Source organism: Anthonomus grandis, chromosome 11 (assembly GCF_022605725.1).
Source record: "Anthonomus grandis grandis chromosome 11, icAntGran1.3, whole genome shotgun sequence".
Classification (NCBI taxonomy): domain Eukaryota; kingdom Metazoa; phylum Arthropoda; class Insecta; order Coleoptera; family Curculionidae; genus Anthonomus; species Anthonomus grandis.
Window position 1 is genome coordinate 14,492,813 of NC_065556.1, and position 18,774 is coordinate 14,511,586.

Here is an 18,774-nt window from a genome sequence, read left to right on the forward strand (position 1 = left end):
TAATTCATTTTTATGATCAGAATGCATTACCAACCTTAAATAAGTTTTCTTTTCATCCCACTGATTATAATACTATTTCTGCAATTATATTACGTATTAAGTCTAAAGCATTCGGGGTGGATAATCTTAATTCAACTATGCTGTCCTTTTATTATACTCTTTATTTTACATAATTATTGTTAACGAGTGTATTAATAAAAACTACTTTCCCAAATGCTGGAAAGAAGTCTTTGTGTTGCCATTGCCGAAAGTGCATAACCCAACAGATTTTAGTCAATTTAGGTCTATCAGAATTTTACCAACGTTTTCAAAAATTCTCGAAAGCATTCTAGACTCTCAAATTCGTAGTTTTCTTAATAATAATGATATTTTACCACCTAAGCAATCTGGATTTAGAACAAATTATAGTTGTACTTCGGCTGTATGTCGGACGTTATTGATGACGTAATTCGGGCTAGGGATGATGGTAAGATTTCTGCTCTGGTGTTGTTGGATTATACTAAAGCTTTTGATTTCGTTAGCCACTCAATTTTAAAGTCTTTGTTTCATTATATTGGTTTTTCTGATGCTGCTATTAATTTAATTGCCTCTTATTTAAATAATCGGATTCAACGTGTTAAAATAGATAACAAAATATCTGATCCTTTGGAAGTTGAAAGTGGTGTACCTCAGGGTAGTATTTTAGGACCCTTGTTTTTTATTATTTACACGTCTAAATTTTATCTTCAATTAAAGCATTGTGCCCATCATTTTTACGCAGACGACACGCAGTTATATTATTCATTTTTACCAGGAGATTTTAAAATGGCTGAGTTTAAAATTAATCAGGATTTACAAGCTATTTGTGATGTTTTGTCAAAGCATTTAGTAAAATTAAATCCTTCAAAGTCATCTATAATATTCATATGTAATCGACCTAATGTAAATAATATTTTAAATGGTATAAACATTAAATTGGGGGACGAAAGAATTCCAGTTGTTGACAAATGTAAGAGTTTGGGCCTTATAGTAGATAATAATATTCGTTTTAAACATCACGTGCCTAATGTTCTTAAAAAGGCATATCTTGCTTTAAAATTAATTTATTTGCATAGACACTATATAAGTAAAGATATTAAGAAGCTTTTATGTGATTCATTGGTCCTTTCACAATGTAATTACTGTGATTTAGTGTATGGCTGGTGTCTTGATTATGAGGATAGGGGTAGACTGCAAAAGCTCCAAAACTCTTGCATTCGACTAATATTTGGCATTCGCAGGAGAAACCGCATTTCCCATAAACTTCACGAACTTGGATGGCTTAATATGCATAATCGAAGAATTGCTCATTCTTTAACATTTTTTTATACAAATTTAATATATCGTAGTCCGCCTTATCTCTATCAAAAAATAACTTTTAGAAATGATGTACACCATTTAAATTTAAGAAGAAATACTATTCTCATTCCGAGACATAAAACAGTTATTTAAACGATAATTTTCTTACAATTTTGCTTATCACATAAATTCTTTAAATTTGAATCCTGACCGATTATCAGTTTCTTGTAATACTTTTCGTAATAGGATGATTGTACATCTAATGAATCAGCAGGGTATATAATTTAGGTATAATTTAGGTTCTTCTTTTTAAACTTTTTGAATGGTTGTTTTCTTGAGTAATTTATTACAATTTTTGGTGTTGGGATCATTTTATTTATTTATTTACTGTCTGTAATATTTTTTCTATTTTTTGTTATTTAACAAAAAATTTAATCTGTTTTTAGGGTGTTTGCAATGTGTATTGTTTTGCTTGATGTTAAACTGTCAAATTTAGAATTTAGAACTTTTATATGTAGGTTTATTAGGTATATGATTAAAGAAAAAGCTGTATTTAATCAGTTATTAGTTAAGCGTTACTATTAATAAGCGTTACTGAAATTACCATTTTTTTTAATTGGGGCCACAAGACCAGAATCTTCTATGGCAGAATTCTAAATTTGTAGGCCTTTTATTTGCGTAAATTTATTACTAGATTTTGTAAACTTGTATTTTTTTTCTTTCTATACAAATAAAAAAATATTTATTATTATTATTATTATTATTATTATTATTATTATTATTATTATTATTATTATTATTATTATTATTATTATTATTATTATTATTATTATTATTATTATTTAAAAAAACAAACTTGATGATGACAGCTTAAATACGAAATGTCGGTTTGAAAATCTGACGACACCACTTTGTAAAATAGAGAAAGTAGCAATGAGAATGAGTAATTCATTTTGTTATATCTATTCAAATAGAGTCGTAAAAAAATTTAAATGAAATCGCGAATATTCGGTTTTTTCCAAATATCTTCGGAAGTATTAGGAATTTGTGAAATTTCAAAAGAGCTTTTTAATGAGTACCAAATTGCGCAACTTTGCCTCAATTTAACCGATCTCGTATCTCTTCTAGTTTAAGAGATAAGAGATAATACCTCCAACGGTGAGGCTCGAATTTGGTATACTGTACCCTTTACAGTGTACAGTAAACAAGCAACATTCTTGCCTGGCAAACAAACATATTTTTATAAAACATTTTGTAGGGAATTTAATATAAACAATTTAAGCAAATATTTTAAAAGTTGCTTTATTGATACTGTATGTAATATATTTAAAACTAAAGTTTTTTTCTATTCAGGTTTGATTCGACCAGGTATGCCTACCGCTTATTTGCCTACGCTGCCTCTACCGTCTGCCAGAGCAGCGCCAGGTTTAAGAGGTAGACCGATTCCCTCCCGCGGAGGGCAACTTCAGGTCGCTGGGGTAGTGGTTGGCTCCTGGGGAGCCAACTATGGCTTCCAGAACAACCTTAGGCAGGCACCAGTAAGTGGACTTTTTGGAATGGCGGCTAATACAAGATTGCGGTCTTCATGCTGAATTTACTTCTTACGCCTTATTATTTGTGAAACAATACATAATTTTCTCTTGTAAACTATATAATTTGTTAAAAACTATGTCTATTAATTTCAGCAAGTAATGCCAGCCGGTATGTCATTCAGGGGCCGAGGAAGAGGTTTTGGTGGCGGCGGGAATGTGCCCGCCAGCTACGGCAGAGGGCGCAATCAGAAGGGTGGAATGCCCTCCTATCCTGTTGGAACTAAGAAAACCCAGGTCAGAGCATTTTGTTAATATTGTTTTGTTGCTTTAGTAGCCTGACTTTGCTTAAAAATATGGATTTACTTTGCTTTCCTGATCGTACTTTGCTTCTGCTCATGCGTTAAAACAAAATTTGAAATTTGACTGCCGAATTTCTGATTTTTCGGTATGGTGTGTTAATTGGCGCATAATTTTCTTATAGGGAAAAAAGCGCACTAACAAATCTAACAAGGTGAAGCAAGAGAAGGGCCTGGCTTTAACTGTCAAAACTGATAATGGGTATGTAACTGTGATTCTTTGTTTCGTGTTTATCAGATGCTTTTGTATGTGCTACTTGGTTTTGGTATAATTAATTGAAACCATAATCTCACCATCTATCTAACTCATATTTTATCCTGTTGTATGCCCATGCAGAATTTTCATGTAATTGTGGAAAACATGGCTTTACCTATCGTCAAAAAGTCGTGTGGACGAATGAAATTATTAAAGGATATTATAAAAATCCGAACAACTAAGAAAACCTACTAGATATGTTGTACCATAGTTCTTAAAAAATATTGGCGGACTTGCATTTACTAAAAGCGTCTTAAGAGCTGTCAATGTCAACAGTATTCGGTTAAAAATAATCATGGTACAGTCAATCTGGCATTTAAAATTGTAAAAGTACATGCAATCTTTGTTTTGCACCAAAGTTAGACGGCGCCAAATTTACAAAAAAAGTTAAAATTTCCAATAATTAGAAACTGAAAAAAATGTTTTAAAAAATGCAGCGTTATTTAGTAACAAAGTTTTTGACAAAATCAAATATATTACAGAAAAATAAATATAGTTTTACAATATTTGAATGTAATTCTACACCTGGATGTATAACATCTGTGTCTGTGCACTTAGAACATTGAAAGGCTAGAATTAGCATTGACATGGAACTATGGGCAGTTTGTTTGCTTGCAACATCTCTGATGTAATGATGCCAAATGCGTATGTAGAAATGGCAAAAAAACACTTCTATTCCTCTTTAATGAAGCATTTTTTTTCATAAAATATGATAAGATACTCTATAAAGAAGTCAACATTCAAAGTTAAATGAATATAGATAACGTGCCTATATTAGAGAAAAAGGCAATAACATCACAACGCCGCTCGATCGCGCTGTTGATTCCACTGACACAAGGAATCTTTACCAGTGACGTCATCAAAAAATATTTACATGATAAATATTTTATTATTAATAGATGATGCTTTAAATTATAAACAATATTACCATTTATGAACTCTTTATGCGTTTTTTTAACGTACTTCATTAGAATAAACGTACCTATATAATAAAAAGCATTTTTATGGAAATTAAATATTTTATAATTATTATAGATTTCTTACTAAGTTTTTATTATTCTACGTTTATAACGACGGTTTTTCCTTGATATGATGTTATGAAAATATCGGTATTTACTTGTGAAAAGATCGGCCTAAATCGCCTTTTTCCTATGGTGCGGCAAGTTTTTACTATCGTAACAGTTCACAAAAATATTGAAGTGACTCAACCTTTTTCCACAAAAAACGAAAGAAAAAACACAGAACTTCACAAATGCCGAATGTAAACACAAAGCCGTTTGTCAAGATGACATCAGCTTTTGCCTGCGGTGTTGCCATTTCAAATTTTTAAACAATAAATTCGTTAATAACAATAAATAACCAATAGATACATAAACTGAACAAACAACCTAACATATATACCCATATGCATATTATTCTATAGCACTGTTTAATAAGTTAATACTTACTAATGTATATATACTTGTGAAAAGATCGGCTTGAATTGCCTTTTTTCTATGGTGCAGCACAAACGGCACAAGTTTTTACCATCGTAATAGTTCGCAGTAATATTCAAAGACTTAAACTCAAACGAAGCTGTTTACTAATTCTAGTCTTTCAATATTCAAAGTCTTCATTTCTAAGCTCCTGATGCCTTTCATATTTGTACGAGAAATATTTTTGTTTCTCTCCAAGTCAAAACGCAGTTGTATGATCAATGCCCATGATCTGTCCAAGATTTCTTGTTCTTATTTTTCTTTCATTTTCTTCCACATGTAAACAAACCTGCAAGTCTTTTTCATTCATTTCTTATCATTTTCTTGCCTTTAATGATTGTTTAGTTCACTGTTTGCCTCACATTTGCAATTATTTATTACAGTGCCCTTTTGTTCAAATTTGGTAACAGTTCTATTTATTTGATGTTCATTACCAGTTAAGGTAATAAATGTTGGCCATACTTATCGAAAGGATTACCCAGTACCCATACCTACTTTCAGATTAAGCATTTTTTTTTTAATTTACAAAAATAAAAGAAAATACCATTATATTATTGTCATTACCTACTCAAATGCTTATAAATACTTGAAAATTATGTTTTAGAAAAGATTTTGTTAATTGTTTACGGTTCTTATGTTCAATGGAATTAAGTAAAAATGTAGGACCATAATACTCAAGATGCCTCTGAGTTTTTGTCTTACTGTCTCCGACGAACTACTTCTTGTTTCGTAATTTAATATAATATGTTGTCTTAATTCAGGATATTTATAAACAACACGAACTTATAAATATACCTGGACTGCTAATGCGTATGACCACGATACCCAAAAATGACCACTGCATGGTGGCCGCCATTTTTATAGTGGTTGTGTCCTTTTGATGTTGTGGTCACTCTGAAAATTTTTAGTGTTGCCAACAAAAAATATATTAAATAACGGGAATAAAGTTGACGACGCTGACGTTTGACGTGTGAGTATAGCGGATTGCCTAGTTTTTGGCGATTTGTAAACGACGCTTGGGTATATCGTCTGGAACAGGCGATGTATCTTTTTCCTTATTTAATACGTGAATAATGTATCACTATCTTTATTTGAAGGTATTTGGTTCAGTTTCTCAAAACCGAATTATTGTGAATTGTCCGTCTGTGCTGTTTATAATAGAATCATATATTGAGTTGTTGACCGAATAATATATTTTTACTATATAAACACCCTTTATAATTACAAACCCTCATAGAATCATCTATATTTTGATTCTTATAGATGGTTGTACATTGTATTAATGTGGAAACACTGTACATGGAAGGACAGTAAAACTCGTAATAGTAAAAATAGAAAGAAAATAAGTGTTTTTCACTGAATTTGTTAAGTAGCATACAATTCCGCAATATTACATACATAATTCCGCCTAAATACAAGCAAAAATTTAAATGAATATCATGATTTTCATGGTATTAGGATTTATAAGATTCAAGATTATCAGAATGATAAAACAAATATTTTAAAGTGCATGCATCTATCCAAGTTGATTGAAACTTTGTCTCATAGGTGAGGATTACTTTCTTTCATAAATTTTAACGAAATTCTTAAAGAACTACCAGAAAAATCACAGATCTGACGCAACTATCTTAAATTCTTACCTATATGTAACTTTCTATTTTGTATTTTTGTAAACATAACCTCTCAAAAACTTTAATTGTTTTGTTTCCCTACAGTTGTTACAACTAATATTTGTCAGAGTGGCCAACATCGAAAGAACACAATCACGTAAAATGGCGGCTCCCTAGTAGTGGTCATTTACTTTTCATTGAATTGGCAGTCTAGGTATATTTATAAGTTCGTGATAAACAATCAGTAGCGCAGATTTTACATATAATTGCTGTAAATTCAATACCTGAGCTTCTTGAAACAAAAGACCGATCGATTGTCTGGCCGTTTTGTTGTAAATTATTTTAAGGAGATATCTTTGTGTAATATTGAGAATATTTAGTTTATATGCTCATCCCCATATAACTCATAACAGATAACATAACCATAGCTCATAACAGGCTCTGCAAGAGAAATATACAGCAGTTTCAGAACATTAATAGGCATGCAATATCTAATCTGGTAGAATGTGTAGACCAGTTTATGGGGTTTAACATTTGTGCTTTATACATGCTTATCCCATTTAATATTCTGATCAATCGTAACACCCAAATATTTTATATATTTAACTTTTTTTATAACTTCAGTATACTGACCCGGTGTCTCTCTGTTTAAATATGCCTTCTAACTTTGTCCCTGTTGGTTATACATACAGCTTCACTCCTGAGTAAATTGTAGAGAATTTAATCGTCTTCATATTTTGTTCATACATTTTTTTTTGTACGATTTAGAGTTTAGCCTGAAAAATTAAAAAACCGGCAAGGGGAAAGGATACATATTTTCGTTGCTAAGCTTTTCTGACAGACCAATATAATTTCCAAGAAAAATTCTGCCAATGATTATTTTTCATTTACTACTTCTACGTAAATGGGCGAAAATGCTTTGGGAATTAAAAAAATTAATCATTTCGAAATTGTGGTATAAAGGTGCATCTTTATTGTAAAATCGTAATAACTCATCGACGAGAAAAAGTCTTTTAATTTGGTTAGTGATAATTTGGAATTAACTTGGCCGAATCGAGCAAAATCTCAAATCTTAAATGAAATTACAATTTTTTCTTAGTGAAAAGAAAAAAAAATATTCCATTAACTCATGGTAATACATAGTTTATACCACTTAACTAACTACGACGAATACACAAAGCACGAATAGTATACTAATTTTAAAATTTGTTGCATCATTTACTGATTAAAACCCGCGTAAGCAAAAATTGACGCTTATTTGCGTGTTCACGTGTACAAGTTCGGATTGAAAATCTTTTATGTCGTTTTCGGCTTGAATATTTTAATTTTATATTAAGGATGTTATTTTATATAGGATTACGCAAAAGTCCTGCATGAAATTCATATTTCTTTAACTGTTTTATTTTTAGCAAAACGGTGAAAGACTATTAAAGTTTAGCGACCGTTTGAGTCTCTTTCGGATAACCTTAATATTCCTAAGTTCCTCCGCCGCCCCCTAGCGACGTTTATCGTTTTTTTTCAAAAACATTCTTAAAATGTTAAAAACTACGATCGACCTTTTTGCTATAAAATTTCAAATTGGGGCAGCAGAGAAGGGGAAAGTATTTACAATTTGAATAACTTACCCTCGTTTAAGAAAAGTTTTGGTAGTTAAAAGGTAGGAAATACTCGTTACTCAAATTAAATTTCGTGTTCCTCGATCGGGGAAGTGTTTTAAAACCATCACTTGCTTTTCCCTTTTTTTCTGCAAATTTGAATGGAATTATGTAATTATTATGTGATAATCAAAAAGTACAATAAATTTGCCTCCTTCTATCTGAGGCCCGGCTCAAATTTTACATTTTATAGCAAAAAATTTATAAGATTTAGTGTTATAGTGAAAATATCGACTCATTATTTTGTCGTCACTTTACGCCATAGCAGTTACGCCCTCTAGAGCCAGAGTCGGGTACTTAAAAATCGTTCACAGCTATTTTTTGTCTACTGTAATAAACAATTTTTCCCCAATGGTAGCTTGTCAGCCTTAATCAAACAATCAGTATATGGACAAATTTTCCAATTTGTTTCTGAAATGGTCCAAAGTTAACGGGAAGACGACGGACTCTACTGTATATGGTATAACGTTGTATATTAACGAGGTTGATCCAGTATCAGAAGTTATCAGAAACTGATTTATCAGTATTAAGACCAGTACACTAAACTTGACATTTGAAAAAATCCAAATGACCATTGCTTTTTTTTTCTTGTTAGTGTTCTATAAGGCAAGCTTAAGATTGGTTTCAAGAGCATTTATCTCCGAAATGTGCTTTCAATCATATTGAACATAGTGACGTTGGGGAAAGGCGGGGAAAACCCAAAATTTTAAAAAATCTTCAGTGAAATGCATTAAAATAAATTGCCTTAAGTGTTTTATAAATATAAAAAATCTCTTTATTGAAAAGTTCTCTTTATTTAGAAGCTATTAAAACTAATAACATTTAAAGCAAAAAATGCATTTATCCTGGCCAAAATGGGGTCGCACAATAAACATTTAGAAGATTATTAACAAAATTCACAAATAAAGACTTTCCCATAAATAGATTCCCGCACCGGAGTTATGTGAAGCGGAATAAAAGTCTTCGTAGTACAAACTTTCAGCATCACTAACGTCTCTGTTATACTCCAATTTCGCTTCTTTGGTTGTTTTTTTTTGTTCACCTTTTCACTTTTTTTTCTTCATCTATTGCTATTTTTCTTTTAGCAATTTTTCCTTTTGCCGTGAATTTTGTTTTTGTCTCTTGTTAAGATTCTTCAGGCCCAGTTTTGTAGGGCAACTCTGTCAAAGTCGCTGTTTTTTTCTCTTTTTCGCGATACCTACCCTTTTTTTACTTGTATTTATCAGAGGAAACGGAATTATATGGGATAATTAAACCTACACTAGTGTGACTTGTTAAAGTTCCCGATTGTGGTTCGATCTCTGGTGTGGTTTCTCTGACTCTCTTGTTATCATAATTGCTGGTTTCGGGTTCTGTTTCGACTGTCTCTTCGGTGGAATTGGGTTTTATCTGCAAATCAGTTGTTGCTGATGGCAGAACGTTCACATCGGTAAAGCAGCATTAAACAAAGCTGTAATTTGATGGTACGTTACCACTCCTTCTGGGTGACTTCGAAGCCATACTTTCACTTCTCTTTCGGAGCAGCCCCTTAAGGCTTTTATAAAGGACACAGCCGATGTGTACAGTGAGGCGGAAAGCAAAGAAGTGTGACGCCGTTTTTCCTAGCATAGTTTGTAACTTCTACATTTTTTGCATGTGAGCTGTGCCCATTTAGTAATATCTCCCTGTATGTATAAATATGTCCATCTAGTAGAAGGAGAACCGGAGAACTTTGAGGTTTTTAAGAAACAAGCTCATATCTATCCACTCCTTATTGTTTAATTCAATCCATTCACCTGGAACTATTTCATCTGAGAATGCGTGCGCATACGTTTTCGCAGAAAATTAAGCATTAACGGCATATAAGCCCCTGCCGCTGAAAAACTAATTTCAGCTGTAACAATGCCACCTTTTTGCTGCTCGTAAATACCTCATCTCTTTCGGAATTCCAAATTGGACTATTGGGCTTTCTTTTGTATTTAAATACCATCTGAAAATATTAAAAAAGTAGTTTTTTACTAAAGAATAATAAAAGCTAAAGTAGGGCAAAACGGGATACAACAAGTAGGTACCCCATTTTAGCCTATGCCCAACTACACCATTTTGCCCAAGCTGTAAAATTTTAGGTTATGTGATTTACTTTACAATCCAAGTTTTTTTTCGTAATAGAAACATAAAAAAATTAGAGAGAATTCTAATAATAATGCATTAACGTACATTGAACTATTTTGAACGCTATAAATTACAACTTGACATGCCGAATAGCAACAAGCACGCGTCACAAGAGTTCTGCGTAGACTGTCGATCAAAATTCCCGCGCAGGACTTGGAGAGTCATCTAACTTAGTATATCAGATCCTATTCGTTAGATGGCGACACTTAGATTTGCCAAAAATGGCGGTATACCTTTGGCCTAAAAAAAATAATGTTTCTACAATTAGTGAGGGAGTTTGTGGTATTTTTGGTCATCAAACATTTTAATAGGTTCTGTTTTTCCAGAAAATGCCAATTACTTCTAAAAAGTTGTTAAATTTTAAAATAACTTAACTGCCTGTTGCAAAAATATTAAACGAAATTTGCAAATACATTCTGCTATCAATTCTATTCTGGAAAAAAAATTAGAAAATGAAACACCTATATTTTTTTAAAATTAAATGCACCGCAGTTGAGTAATTAAAAGTTACAAAAAAAAGACTAAACGATATTATTTTGGAAACGTTGGCGTCCTCTTACTTTTGTTTCCGTTGCGCGTGGTAGAAAGGTAAACCTAGGACAATTTAATTATATTAATTTTTTGTTTCATAAATGTTTCTGTACGACTCGCGGTTTATCCATAAAATTAAATTCAGTTTTCTTTAAGGGACGGCAATACAGATTTTCGTTTTTAAGCTTTGGTCATAGACCACTAATGACTAACAAAAACAACGGCTGCGTGTTTCAATAATTGCAGACCTTTTTAGATGCCAAAATGACTGTAGAGTAAAAAAACTTCAAAAAGGTACATACATAAAAACTAATTACATTAAAAATTACATGTTAACACTCTGCATGGGTATAAATCCGTCATCCATAGAACCTGGTAAAGCCTTTATATTTACAATTAATTCTCCACAGAGACGTGCAAGTGAATGATGTCATCGTGGAAACTAACGGCGCATCTAGCAGCCCAACTGAAAAGCCAGAGGAGTGCGCCAATCTGAAAACTAACCATAAGGGGCAGGGGGACGCTCCCAGCCCCGTACAAGCTTAAACAATTCTGAACTAAGGGACTGTCAGGCGGTCCCTTAAGTGTTTCTGGGGGGATTTTAGGAGATTAAATAGTTATTAGGCTTACACATTCTTTTTTTGTGATGAATAGGATGTATAGCTAGTTGCTTTACAACCTTCTAAAATTCCCCTATCTATCCTGAAGTTTCGATGATGAAAGGATCCGTAGTGACATATAGTGAAACTTTTAACAAGTGATATTTTTGCGGTTCGTGTCGTACTTTTCGAATCTGAAGGCTTCTTTAAAAATTGCGGCCACTAGGGAACAATTATTATTTTTTATTTTTTGGTCATGTACCGAAGTGTATTTTAAGTTACGTTCGCAGTATTTAAGAAGGCTCAGTTTAAAAAAACATGCGACCGTTAAAATTATGAGTGGGTCGGCATGGGCGTCCGTCCCACCTAAACACAGAGAGACAGTGATTCCTAAGACCGGAGAGTTGAATTGAACGTTGCGCCGATATGTCTTAAATACAGATACACTGTTCAACTCACTTCGCCCGTCCGATTTAGATATATACAGGGTCGAATATAAATAAGTGTCGACGCTGCTGCTGTGTTCAGAATTGGTCACGACTGATTGATTGTTTTCGAGAGCATATTGTATATTTTTATATGTTTGTTACAACTGTTATAATTATATTATGACTGAGACGGCGCCGCTGTCGGATATGCGCGGGCGCGCTCAACTGTGATCATATTTATGGTATTTATATTATTAGATCTGTTGATTTGGCAACCGTGGCCTCGCCTTATTGGTCGTCACGGTTGGGTTAGGATTGGATTAAGGATGGTTCACGTGGTAAGGTATAAAAGTTATAACATTTCGCGTATTATCCCGGAAAAATAATGGTTGCAGAAACGGGACTTATAGAGCTGAGCAGAATTATTAACAAAAAAAAATTGATTTAAAGAGAGAAAGCTTTTAGCAAAATGTTATAACGATTTCGTGTTTACTTATTTAGTTCGGTATTACGCCACTATATTTAACTGAGTAAAAATTAATATTGCCCAAATATAGTTGCATAATATACCTCCTCTAAGTCCTATGAAATTGTAACTTGCAAGAAATCAATAATTTGAATCTTCCTTGTATGTTGAAAGTCTTGTACTTCAGAAAAAAAATTATAACAAATTGTAATTACGTCGTAACTCTGAATACATTTGGAAATTAAGGCCAGAATATTCAGGAAGATTTGTTTGGATTGCAGGAACTTACGCGTCACCCTTCACCCAGTAAACAACACGTGATTGTTTTTTGTCTGTTCTTTTCGCAAACTCCTAAAGCATCGTATTTAATTATTTTGCGAATGTGTCGTATGCAGATAAATAAAAAAAATTAATACCGAAACTCTATATAAGTGGTTAACAGATGCACTACTATTCAAGGGTACGTTATTGTATGCCTCTCCTTCTTAATTTAGACAGCGGAAAGAACGAGAAAAGTTTATTGATATGGTCATAGCAGGTAGACTATCATAACTATCGTGAGGAAACAACTCGGGAGACACGAAGTTAAAAGAGAGAAATAATTTATCTGTCAGCGTTATACGTAGTTTCATTTCCCTTAAAACTGCTTCCTTAGAGGATGCACCATTGGAGAAGTAGATTACCCTGTTTCAGATAACCGATCCGACTTTTCTCATTTCTGACCGTCTATCAGTCATTTAGTAGATAGATAAGATGAAAAAAGAAAGCAAGCAACCCGATAAAAGCATACATAGATCATGCAACATCTAAAATTTATAAGGGAAATATTAACACAATTACAACAGACAACCTAAAATACCTATTTTAATGTTAGGACTGTATGCGGGGCTTCGGGTTTTAAAAAAAGACGCTCCTATAGATCTATCATCTTGAGAGGAAAATACAGAACGTAGCATATTCATAGCCGCTTAGACCATCACCGAGGGAACTTGAAGGTTATTGTATACTTGTATGCTAATATCCTTTAATTTTATTTAGAACCTCTGCATCTCCTTGACAATGAAGTTATTTAGAGGGAAAACCAAATCAACTGCATAAGTTCTGTAAAGAGTGTCTTGAGTATCATGAAAGTTATAAAAAAGCAACTACTTGCTACCTAGTAGAAAAGCACTTTGATATAACTCAACAGCTTTAGATACTAAGAAAATGGTCGAGATATAAAATTGGCCATTGATCATCGCAAACCTGTATTTAACGTTGCCAACTACTTAAAATGTTTTTGTGAAGATAAAAAAGTTGGTTGCTTCTGTATATTTCAAAGTTACTAACATACTCTAATTTAAAATAGGCAAAAACGTTAATTCTGAAATTGAAGGATTTTCAAAAGCTATCTTTTTAACAACTGACTGCTAGTGACACATTTTTAACTCCAATTATAACTCATTTAACCCGACTCATTATAAACTTGAGTGATATAGTCCTTTGTAACTATATATTGAATATTGTCAGGTCTTAGGCGACGTAAGAAATAAAATGTGCTAAAGACTTATTAGAGCGCAATATGTAAAATTAGCAATTCTATAAACTGGAGCGCTGGAGTCCGGAGAGAAGTAAGCACAAGGTAATTATTTCAATTTTATGACTCACTCGAAAGTCATTCTAAGAGGGAAAAAGGTGCATAACGTCCTTAATTTAAGTATCATAATACATATAAAACATTAAGTAGATATGTATAGTATGTACTAATGAACAGGGGAGTCACTTCTTGCTACGTAGGAGGAAAGTAAGATGAAGTAGGAATGGAAGAAAGCAATCGTTTCGATAAAAAGTATAAGGAAGTCTAAGAAGCCTGTTTCCTCCCTGGCCAAATGGTCAAAATAAAAATGTCCTTAAGGAAGGAGTGATTTTTGTTAATTAATATTTTAAAAAGCATTTCTTTGTTGACAGAAAATTTTAGGATTACTCTGCTGTTGATCTGGCGAAAAGTTATTGTGGGTTGGCTCTACGATTTTACAATTATACAATTTTGGAGGTGTACAATTTTTATCCTTGTTAAAGGCTTTGCAATTTCAGAGATAATATTGCTTGATTTGTCATGCGTGAAAATATAATTCTGGAACTATAATCTTTGAAAATCTGCCAAAATTTCAATTACTGATTTTCAGTAACTGAAATTTTGGCACGTTATAACAAATTCTTTATAATTTTGAGTAATTTTTCAACAATCTTCTGTCTTAACCACATTGTCAAATTTTTGGCCATAGTAGGCTTTATAAAAAGTAGGATTTTTTTTATATATTTATGAATTCTATAGAGGCTTGAAGTCTAATAATAAATAAAAAACCAAACAACTTTAATAATTTCAAATTCATTGGTCACTTGGACAAATCAAAACTCCTTTTGATAGATATAATGAAACCTTTGATCAACTGAATATTTTAAACTAGAAAAGATTAAAGACGTGTTCCATAAAGAGTCATTTACGACTTTCCTTCTATCAAAAATCAGGTTACGATTTCAGACTTTGACAGGACTATTACTAGAATTGACTTGATTTTTACTTCGGTTTTAACAATCGTTGTGTTCACAGCCGCTTGGTTAGCTCTCTTTTAGCGAGAAAAGGCGTGGAAACGTCTACTGTGAAAATCGAATTCCATTAGTCGGAAAAGTCGTTGCTGTATCCGGAACTAGGCGCTGTGAGCGAAGATGCCTATTAATCCTGAGTCTCCGAGTGGGGAATCATTTGTGGCAGCCATATTTAATTAGTGAAGTTTCTCCGAAATCTTGAGACTTTGGAGCTGAAAGAGACCGGTTATTCGTAAAACCGATAGCAGTCCAGAGACGTAACTTCAGTACGACTGTGCCCCGAAACAGAAGAGCCTCACCCCGCCCTACATAGCGAGGTTGTGAGGACACATATTATAAAGAAATAAAAAATCTTCTGGAAAGATATCTACATGGCGATTTGGAAAGGAGCAGACAAAGAAAAGGGGTTCTAAAATAAAAGAAGTAATTGGATAAATAGCCATAGTTGCTGATTTTAAAATTGCTGTATGTGGATTCCTGGATTCAGTATCCAGAACCCAGAGGAGCACAAAAATATAAGAACGCGTCTAATTAAGGTTTAAAGTTTCTATGTAATTACTTTTTAAAGTGTTGAACAAAAACGTAATACTTTCATAATTTTAAAAAAAGAACTAAACAATCGATTCATTTTTTGTAATGATTCCTGCCAGCTCTAAGTACCTGTTATAAACCCGTTAGTTTTTTAGATGCAAAATGCCAAAAATACGTTGCTTACAGCTCAAAAGTCGAGTGAAGCACTTGGATATTGCATTCGGCGCAAACAAACCTCGCGTCGAACTAAAACCTAACACTTAAATTCAACACATTCGACATATAAATTGCATACTTCGTTATTAAGTATAATTGCCCAATTTAACGGTAAAAATAAATAAATTTTAAAGTCACTTTTACGTGAACATTTAAAATAAACTAAAACGCTTGTGGCTTTAAACTAAAAACTATCAACAATACACCCACTGAAAGATTTTTTAAATAAAAAAGTACTTGTTTAGTGCTGTTGCTCATACGAGACAATATAGCCAATCTTGCGTTTAAAATGACGCATTATTTAAGACAAAACGAAACGAATCCAAGTTGATTCTTTAATACCCAAAAAAAAGTATTTAAATAATTTTCCCCTCCCCCCAAAAAAAAACTTAAAATATAATCACATTAAACAAAAAAAGTTTTATGTATTAGCTGTTTTTCATAACAGAAACACTGCGGCTCAAAAATTAAGTTGAGACCGATTTAGCTCACCAATTACGTAGTTTAGCAGTCTTTTGATAGACGAGGATCTTAGTAAATGTTCGTAATGCTTCTAACGGTATTTATATAATCAAGTTTTGCTTATCTGTATTCAATTATCTGTTTTTTTATTGTAATAATTATAGCATTCGCATATATAATCATTTCTTCTTTTTATTAAGTTACAATCTGGTGTAAGTTTTTCTAACATAACAGCTTCTTAAAAACTGGAACAACTTTTTTATTGAAAAAATAATTAAATGATACTTACACCACTTTCATGTCTATACAAAACCCTTTAGTCATTTCAGAATCATTTAATTACTACTAAATTCTTTCCGGAAAACATATGTATGTTATTGGTTACAAATGACTAAAGGTATAATCATAATAATTATTTAGATAAAAATTATATAAAATATATTTTGCTTTTTGTTTATTCTGTTATGTATGATTGCTTTTAATTTGTTAGTTTTTAAGCGCATGTTTTTGCCTTGGAGGGCGTTTTTTTTCAATTTATCTCCAATCACTATAATATAATAATAATTAAAAATATTCACTAAATATAAATTTAAATGACCCTCTGTCGCATTATAACGTTATACCGCACGCGGTAAAAATAGTATTCTTATCTATGCTTAAAATAACTACTATTTAGATTATTTTGGAAATGTGTAGAATTATTATTTTTGGTTTTCTGAATTTTTTATGAAAGATGATTCTTCAATATAAAAAAAGTATGTAACTTAAAATGTATTTCCCGTAAAGTAATATTAACTATGTATATTGGCTCTGTGGGTGAAAGGGCATCCCCATATTAATTGTTAGAAATAGTTCGAGTTTTTTCGTGATTTTGGAAAACTGAGAGAAATAAAAATGCAGTTTATTCTCTAAATATAACAAATAATATCATTTTGCTTGTAACGTTCGTCGCTGCAGTTATTTTCTCACAGTAGCCTCTGAAATCACCGGTATTATGCCGTTTATCACTTTTCTTATATTGTAAAACATATTTTAAAATAAAAACATAACCATTCAACTGTTCGACGATGTGATTTTTCGAAAATGGGCAATGATTTTAAAACGTTTTTCAATATAAATGTAACTCAGGTTGATGTTCTTAAGTGGTGCAGTTGAAGGAGTTTGTTTGATAATATCTAATATACTATTGAACCATTTACGTTTGTGTTTTATTTTTAAATATTCCTTTTTTCCGTTCTAATCGTATAGTAAAAACTGAGGTTTAAACTCAAATTTTTTTTTCGATATTCGAAGCAAACCTATAATGATTTGGAAAATAAGCGTTAATTAAAAAAAAAAGCGAAATTAATGACTTGATTAATTGATTGACTGCCTATTATACGTAAACTACAATTTGTTTTTCAACGATTACATTTTTTCAGTAAGAAAAATATAATGAATGGCTTTATTTAGAGAAATAAATAATAAGATATATTTCGCTTTATCTATACGTTTTGTATGAAAGTTTTAGTATAAAGTGTAATTTTATATGAGAGAGATAATTGGACTCCTCATTAATTATTTGATTTTCGTTGCGGCGGTGATAAGAGAAGTTCTAATTAATTATGGACGAAATTTTCAATGCAGCCACTATTGGAGATTCAGGTTTTAACCAAGATGTAGAAGATGCCTTTGGGATTTATTTCAGAACAAGCCCCTAAAAAATCGAGTTGATTTGTATAGGAAATGTAGCCTAGACCAAATTACGAATACAAGATTTGATTCGGCAATCAAACAGCTGATTCAAAAACGCAGCTTACTCGGTTATAATCGCTGCTGTTCGCAAGAAATCGCAGATAGGCACAAACTTATAATACATGATATATTTATAAAGGGCCTTTTACACGATCAGTTCAGTTCTCATTTCAGTTTCAGTGGCACTGTCCGTTTTTCCTATGTGCAAAAAGTAATAACTGATAGAAAAACTGAAACCGAGACTGACAAATGACGGGAGCGGTAGACCTATTTTGTTTCATTTCAGTTCTTAGAATTCCTATGTGTAAAGAAAACGCTTCATGCTTGTAATCACGTAGTCAGTTCTTGTATAAAAAAGATCATGATTTTATTGTGGAATTTATTGAAATTTATAAAGCGTCTCCATGTTTATGGAGGAAGAAAGACCCTATCATAATGTAAATATTAGGGAGGCTGCTTACAGCCTCCTATTGGAAAAATTTAAAGAATATAACGAAGCAGCAACAAAGGCGATGGTAAAATCTAAAATGAATAGGCTGCGCTGAACTTTTAACAAGGAAATTAAATGAGTCAAGGGCAGTGAGAGGAGTGGAGCAGGAACTGAAGATATATACTCACCCTCACTATGGTATTATGATCTTCTTTCATTCCTTAGCGACCAATAGCTCACAAGCAATCAAGACGTCATATATTTTCCTTTTTTATTTTACAAAGCTATTTTGCTCCTAAATTGTTTAAGTTAACCAAAAAATTATCCAAAATATGTTTTCTGCACTGAAACATCTTGCCATTCAACTCGTCCTTCATTTACAAAGTATTCTACGAACCTATTTCGACAGTACTTAGCATCATTACTAACATTGCCGCTA

At 32.3% G+C, this 18,774-nt stretch overlaps 1 protein-coding gene across 5 annotated transcripts in view; it reads left to right on the forward strand.

Moving 5' to 3' along the window:
- The window catches only part of LOC126741868 (constitutive coactivator of PPAR-gamma-like protein 1), a 59,579-nt gene extending 42,212 nt beyond the window's left edge, over positions 1-17,367 (forward strand). For 4 of the 5 annotated variants that reach the window (XM_050448313.1, XM_050448312.1, XM_050448314.1 and 1 more), the window contains 4 exons: positions 2,671-2,855; positions 3,003-3,143; positions 3,331-3,407; positions 11,294-17,367. In XM_050448313.1, coding sequence (XP_050304270.1) covers positions 2,671-2,855; positions 3,003-3,143; positions 3,331-3,407; positions 11,294-11,429 — 539 coding nt within the window. In that variant the 3' untranslated portion in view covers positions 11,430-17,367. The remainder of the gene's footprint in view (positions 1-2,670; positions 2,856-3,002; positions 3,144-3,330; positions 3,408-11,293) is intronic. The other variant, XM_050448317.1, reaches the window with a different exon arrangement.
- The last annotated feature ends 1,407 nt before the right edge of the window (positions 17,368-18,774 follow it).